Raw genomic sequence first — 7,524 nt, 5'->3', positions numbered from 1 at the left:
CCAAAATTCAACTTTCAGTCCGCAAGTAGGTATTTTTCTTTTGAGAAGAGAAAGAATAAACAAACCTTGAGTTCAGAAGATTTAGCACTATCCTCTAAGTTGGTCTAGGGCATGGGACACATTCATAACTCATGGTCAGATTCTAAAAATAAAACCTTTTGATTTAGTTCAAAGCTCTTCTTTACCAGTAGTTTTGATATAGATACCTTGTGGGACCAGCTCCTGTCACTTCTTGTTGATTGCATTTTTATTTTTTTGAATAGTCTGTGGTTAAGCTATTAAATGATTAACTGCTAATGACAAGGATTTTCCTTTCATTTATTTCACACTAGCAACATGTTAATTTTTTTCTCTCTTAATGTCTCTGTTGAACACACAGAATTTCAATGAGAGTAAATCAAATATTTTAAGAAGAGATATCACCACAGACTAATACACCTCATTTTCATTTTTCATGTTTTCCCCCTAGTTCTTATGTCCATGAATATATATTTTTACCTAATTACAATCATTCTTTTGATACTATTATCTAATCTAATTTTATCCTTTACTTTATATACAAACATTTTTCATGTTTTCATAGACCTTGTGATTATTATTTGATGGCTACATAATATTCCACAGAATGAATGCTTTATTTTTTGGGTTAGCCATTATGCTGTTCTTGGCCATTGAAGTTGTCAACCTGTCGCCATTATTCAGCTCATTGATTTAGATATAATTGTTATAACATATAAAAATGTCTTTGAGGTGATTGTCTCTTGGAAGATGAAATAAACAAGCAGCTCCAGCTACACTGTGTACCTGCCAGATAAAAAGATGGTGCCCAAACTCTAAAAGGCCATGCGTAGATGGTTGGCAGGTAGATAATAATTCTTCTTATGACAGGATGGACACATCACCAATAGTTTGTAACTAAGATAACGATGACATTTAGTTCCATGATTAATGATAAAAAAAGTAGAAATAGTACATGGTGCTAGTTCTAGCTTCCTCTTTCCATTCCCTTTATGGCAGAACGGCATTAATGGGGACAACACTGTTAGTACTTTTTGCATTAGACTACTAATTAGCATCTCTTAATTTGGCTTCTAAGCGCCAGTGCCAGAGGCCAAGAGGAATGTGTTCTCCAGGCAGAGGGAAGGTCTCCTACTGTCTTTAGGCTTGCAGGTGGGGGGAGGGTGGGAATCCCAACAGGTGGGACTTGTATATATAGCAGGTGAGGGAGGTGGGTTACATATTGTCAGTCTGGCTCTTCCTGTGTCCTCCTACACAAATGAAGCGGGTCCATGAAGAGGCATTTCGCACTGTGCAGAAAAGGAAGAAAGAGTTGGAGGGGGGTGTTGCGGTGGGGCACTGTTACATGCGCTGGATGGAGAGGGCTGCGATGGAGGGCGAACTCCCGGGGTCGAAGAGTTAGGGGGCCTGGCTGAGGGCGGGCACGGGAGGAGACCCTGGGGACGAGTTGTGCTCGCCGGCAGGCCGGCCCACAGGATCTCTTCCCTGGAGCAGTGGGGAGCTGCTTGGACCCTGCGTGGTGCTGTGCGGACCGGGGGGCGGGGCGCGCCGGGTGGAGGCGCCCGAGGGTTGGTGGGGAGGCGGGGCCGTGCTGGTGTGCTGCCGGAGTCCCGGCTCTGTCCCCTGGGCGCATCCGCCGGCTGAGCCCCGCGCTGTCCCCTGCAGGCGTCCCGCGGCATCCCAGGTCCACCATGCTCCTGCTTCTGGGGCTGTGCTTGGGGCTCCCGCTCTGCGCGAGGTCGCTGGAAGAGGCGCGGAGCTGGGGTGACACTTCGGAGCAAGTAAGTGGAAATCTGGTGGGACTCAGGGAGGGCCAGGGCGTTGGCTGTTGTCCCTTCCCACAGCCTACTTTGCGCGAGTGGCCGCTGGACAGGCTCCTTTGACCAGGCTTGGACGCCAGGAAGGGAGAGACCACCCCATATCCTGTCACACAGTTCCCCCCTTTCTTCTCCATTCCGCCACCTCCTGTGAGGGAGCTTCCCTGTCTATTGGTCACTTGTGGCAAGAGCCTGAATGGTGAAGTTTTCTGCAGAAATGTGTCTGGTACTTCAGAGTCCTGCAGAACCAAATCTTCTTGGCTCCTGTTATCTGCGCAGATTTCTGCTAGTTTTTTTTTTTTTTGTTGTTGTTGTTGTCATTTCTGAGGCGAAGTCCTCAGTTAATTAACTACAAGGATCTTCTTCAAGAGGCTGTATGGATTAGTCTGTTGTTGCTATTCCTCCTAGCTGTTCAGAGAGAAAGCGCAATCTAGCGAAAGTTCCAAACTCCTGAAAGCCTTGCCTTTTCCGTCTGAGAACTGGGAGAACAGGACATCCCACCAGGTGGCGGAGAACCAAGAACCAAAGGGCCTCAATTCTCCCAGTGAATATTCTGTGCACCTTCCAGGGTCTGCGTTTTAAATGGCTAAATCTCACAGATGGGTAAAACTTGCAAACATGAAACCTCAAAACAGTGTCTGATGAACAGAAAAACTTTTTGAAAACCATAAAACTAGCTCACATGAATATCAATATGAAGACCTTACAGGGAGAAATGGCTCTGTCCCAAGCATGTAGTGCATATCTACACCTCCTGGTGCTGTTTACACATGTATCACTTAATTATTTTCATGTTTTTCATCTAAAGCACATTATCATAGGATGGGAGAAAGAGATGAGTAGGCATACCCCCCTCCCCTTCTAACACCTTGGTTTACAGAGCAGATCCAGGAGATGGAATCTGCCTAAACATTAGATAGATGATCGTGTTCTTGTTGACTCTGCCCCATGGATGTTCTTCCTGCAGAATGGAAGAAATGCTCATTATCTTGTAGCGTTGTCAGAAGGCATAACCCATAAACATTCCTGAGGCTGTGCATGGAGTAAGGAAAGTAGAGAGAAAGGCTGGTCTTGGTCATTTACAGTTGAGTCACCTGGACAAGGGGTTTAAGGTCCCTGCCCCTTTCTTTCCTGTTGATCACAGCAGGAAGTAGATCTCCTTTTGAGAATACTTGTAATGATTCGGCTGCTGGTCTGTGTAAGGTATTCAGTGGATACTCAATAAATGGTAATGTTTTAGTAAGTGGTTAAAGGTGTGGGCTTGGTGCCTTGCAGCCTGGGTTTGATCCCTGATTCTCTCACTTACTAGCTCTGTGCAAGTTACTTTGGGCAAGTTACTTGGAGCCTCAATTTCCAATTATGTTAAATGAGGGAAATAATACACCTAAAGTGCTTACAACAATGTCAGCACTTAATGTAGGCACTGGCTGGTAGGCTTGGACAGCTAAGTGCTGAGGGAAGGAATTCAGGGTAAAGATCGTAAAATGTTTTTGGGGGGGATGGAGGAAGGAGAGTGTGGGAAGGACTGAAACAAAGATTCTGTTTATGAACTAGGAGGAGGGATTAAAGCTCTAACATCTGCAAGTCCAAGTAGGCTTTTAACACTCTCTAAGCTCTTCCCATATAAAATATGAGGCGTCTGGCCAATTTCAGTGATTTCATGCTGTCTTCAACCCATGGTCTTATTTATTCATCTTGAAAATGACTTAAGTCAGAAAAAAAAAATCCAAGATACAGAGTTTTGTGAAAATTAACAATTTTGCCTTTATATTACTACTCTATTAAAATTAATTAATTAATTAATTAATCAATCATGATGTAGGATCTGAGAGCACAGGCCCTGGACTCAGGCTTTCTGGGTCTGGTTCTGCACTTACTGGAGAGTTGATGTCTATGAGCCTCTATTTCCCCATCTCTAGAATGTGGTTAATGAGATGAGTTAATTAAAAGGATTTTGAAAATTGAGAGAACTAATAGTACAATTAAATCTGAGAACAGTACCTGGAAATGTATTTTGTGCTCTATTTGCAAAATCATTCTCTTCAAAATTATATGTAAATTCTATTTTTCTGATGTAACTGAAAACTGTATTGCAGTTTCAGGGAAGTTCTTTTATTTGTCGTTACCTTTAATTGGAGGTATTACTAATAACACTTTAGATTCAGATTCTTTTCTCACTTACCCTCCACCTCATCTGTAAGCAATATTACTCATAGCAGGACTAATATGAGCAGTGTTTTTCAAACTTTGTTGTGCAGAAGGACACTCCAGGAGCCCACTGAGTATTCACATTTCTGAGACCTCCACTCCTGTCAGTTTAGATCCGTTAGGTTTGGGTGGGGCTCAGATGATCCTGATGATGGCGATCTGTGGACCATACTTAGAATAATGCTGCTTTCAGACTCTTTCAGGAAATTAATATTAAGAAGGAGGTTTCTTGTATAAAATCAGCCTTCTACACATTTATCTGTTTTGTAAGTTGCGAGTTGATATAGTTTCTTTAAATAAGGATAGAATTGTATTCCTGTTATTACAAAAGCAGCTTTTAATTTATAAAATACTAATAACCATTAATTATTAGGATCCATAATGTCCCAGAGAGTTTGCTAGGACTTCTATGTAAAAATATAGGAAGCAATTCAGTATATGGTTAAAAGCACTCCAAGTGGAACCAGACTGCCTAGGTTCAAATCTGGACCCCACCACTAACTGGCTGTGTCCTTGGGCAAGAAACGTAACCTCTCTCTGTGTCTCAGTGTCATCGTCTGCAATACAGCGTTGTTAACAGTTCCTGCCCATAAGCAGGGTAGATCTAGGTTTTTACAGGGAAGTAAAGTTTACACAATTTGCAGGGCCCTTTTGAATAAAAAAAATATCAAATTATAACTACAGAACTAGATGCTTTAGTGAATATTTATTTAGGTTGATAAGTGAATCACAACCAATGATATGGCTGACAAGTTCACAAACACCACAAGTATCACTTATTGATGATGAATTATACAAGGGGGGGGTTACCTGAAGCTTATTACATTTTATTAGTGTCTAAATAATAATAAAATATTAAATAAAAAGAGTACACTCACTTCTGCTCTTTTGATTGTTCTGAGGATTAAATAAGTTAATTCAGGCAAAGCTCTTGCCTGTAGAAACAGTCACTATGTTCCGCCTGGTTAAGTCCCTGATTCCTCTGCAAGGAGAGTCTCGGTGTGCTACTTTACCCAGGAAGCATGGGAATCCACCAGAGGAGTGACACCCAGTGCTCCTGTGTGCACAGCCTGGGTTGGGACACAGGTGTGCTGGCACCCAAGGCAGCATTCAGTGACTCCTTTGAAGATCAAGCCACTTTCATATTTCCAATCTAATTACATTAGATTGGCAAAAAAATCAATGTGATTTTTATTTGTAGCCCTTGGCACATAGATAGTGTTCAATATATGCTTGTGACACCACATTGATTATGGAGACTAATTTCTAATTCCCTGAATTGAGAATTTATGGAGTTTTAATTTTTAATAGTCTCTAACTCAGAACCAAACCTTTGCATTTGGGAAAATACATAAAGCAAAGACAACTGTTTTTTTCTTTTTAAAAACTCTTTGAAAAGTAAATAAGTGAAAGATTTTGTGAGCTCCAGACCACTCGGTAATGTCTCCTTTATGTGCGTGGGTGGCATTGTTTATATGGAGGCCTAGAGCTGAATGGGAAGGAGGATATTGTGGGAGAGATTCCAGAGATCTGCTCACTCCCTAACCAGCATATCTTGTTTCTCTGAGGGGCACGAGACTGGGGGGCGGAACCCTGCGGGTCAGGTGATGAGCTGTACATGACCGCAGTCTTGCCTACCATGCTGTCAGTTCCAGGGGGAGGTCCCAACAAGCTTTTTGTATCTAAGGAACCAAAGAGTCTATTCAGGAAGATGAGGCCATGGGATGCAGACCTGAGCTTTCTGGGGTAGGACAGTGGGTCCTGAACCTCCTCATTATTTTCCTACAAGCAAGGTGCATTTCCCTTGTTTTTCACAGTTAAAAGAAACAGTGACTTGCTCAAGGCTAGTTGATTTTCCTTTTTATAGTTGCCTGGAAATTGTTTGAAATTTAAGCCTTAAAATGAAGTTTCTTCATCCATTACTGAGATTTTAGGCTTCCCGAATTGCCAGTGTTTAATAGCTGAACAAGCCACAGCAAAATTACTGCAAAGGAAGAAAACTTTTGTGCAAGTGATATAGAATTACAGAAATGGAGATCTTCCCAGGCCAACTGTCCTCGGCCCAGGTGACAGACGGCATCTGCAGTGAACCTGTAGCCTTTAGTTTTGTTTCAGGTCCTATAACACATCTTGAGGCAACTGACTCCTGAGTTCCTGGGTCTTGGTTTCAGGATTTTAGAATGCCCTCAGAAGTTGAGGCCAACTGGTAGATGAATTCTCAGTACACAACCCTCTAGAAACTCATGAGCAGTCACTTGGTGGTATGTGGCTGAGTCAAGGGCAGGGTCTCTTGGCTCTGTTATGGGACCTACAGTCACAGACCCAGTGACAGGCCTCAAAAGGAAGGTAGAGAGCATGAACCCTGCCTTTCAGTCAAGCTGGGCCATTAGAGCATCCACACTAAAAAGCAATGCACATGTTCTATGTTTGCAGAATGTCTTTCACCATGGGTAGACTTGGGCTTTACTGCTCTCTTCTCTTCCTCTGCTCTTTCCCATTTATGGGCTTTTTAGAATGCTTTCAGGATGTTTCTCTTCTCTTCCATTTGTGATCCAACACAGTGATGGATCCTGGGAAAAAAATAAATCTCTTTTATCCAACTTATAAACATTTAAATAGTGCCTGCTATTTTTGACCTATAGTTGGCCTAACTAATCATGAGCTAGATGGGGGAGATTGTATACTCTATATCTACATTCTTGTGCAAAGGAAATCTTCAGCCACCCTCTACCTCCTGGTAGTGACTGCTGCTTGGCCCATATGAGTTAAAGAGGCAGTGGCAGATTTATGAAACTGGTCACTTTTCACATAGTTACTCTATTGAACCTGATCCTCTTAAATTTCTCCTTCCCTTTCATTCCACCTCAACAGACATCATACACACTAGTCGTAGCCACACCTTCATCACAAAGCCTCTCATGGTCAGTCAAGAACACAGTACATTCTTTTTTCCATTTCCTTTGTAAGTTATAAAAATTACTTTGTCTATTAAATTTTCATGAATATATTTCTTTCTTCTAACTTAGACACTATGGTCCTTGATGGCAATGATCACACCTTATATTTCTCAATAAATGTTGTAGCCTGGACATCTGTTCTAATGCTGCAGAGATATGCTCAACTCAGGAAGAGTGTAGAATTCTATTTGTGCCATCTCTTAAGTCTATGATTTGGGGCCCCAGGCAGGTTGGTGGAAGCTCTAAGATGACTATTCATGGAAGTCCTTGATATTAAGCTGGAGTCAGTTACTTGTCTGTCCTTACACACCACTCCCAGATTCTTATACTGCAGTGGGATCAGGAAGGCCTGACTGAAAACAATGATGATGACATTGGTGTTATTTCCACTTCAGTTCTGGCTGGCACCAGGAATCTGTGTATACGGGGAAGTTTTGATTCTGGTTCAGTCTGAGTTTAAACTTGGACTGAAGTGTAGCCATAGTGATCCCCTGAGACATCAGATATTCATCTCAAAAATGAAA

The 7,524-nt window shown here is 42.2% G+C and overlaps 1 protein-coding gene across 2 annotated transcripts in view; it reads left to right on the top strand.

Moving 5' to 3' along the window:
* Positions 1-1,618: 1,618 nt before the first annotated feature.
* The window catches only part of ITIH5 (inter-alpha-trypsin inhibitor heavy chain 5), an 88,902-nt gene continuing 82,996 nt past the window's right edge, over positions 1,619-7,524 (top strand). Inside the window, exon 1 of one of the 2 annotated variants that reach the window (XM_090266482.1) lies at positions 1,619-1,799. In XM_090266482.1, the coding sequence (XP_090122608.1) occupies positions 1,710-1,799 (90 nt within the window). In that variant the 5' untranslated portion in view covers positions 1,619-1,709. The remainder of the gene's footprint in view (positions 1,800-7,524) is intronic. The other variant, XM_090266483.1, reaches the window with a different exon arrangement.

This window comes from Furipterus horrens, unplaced genomic scaffold (assembly GCF_987537825.1).
Source record: "Furipterus horrens unplaced genomic scaffold, mFurHor1.1.pri manual_scaffold_2, whole genome shotgun sequence".
In the NCBI taxonomy this organism is placed as follows: Eukaryota; Metazoa; Chordata; class Mammalia; order Chiroptera; family Furipteridae; genus Furipterus; species Furipterus horrens.
Note: the sequence above shows the minus strand (reverse complement) of the source record. Positions and strands in the feature narration are given on the sequence as shown.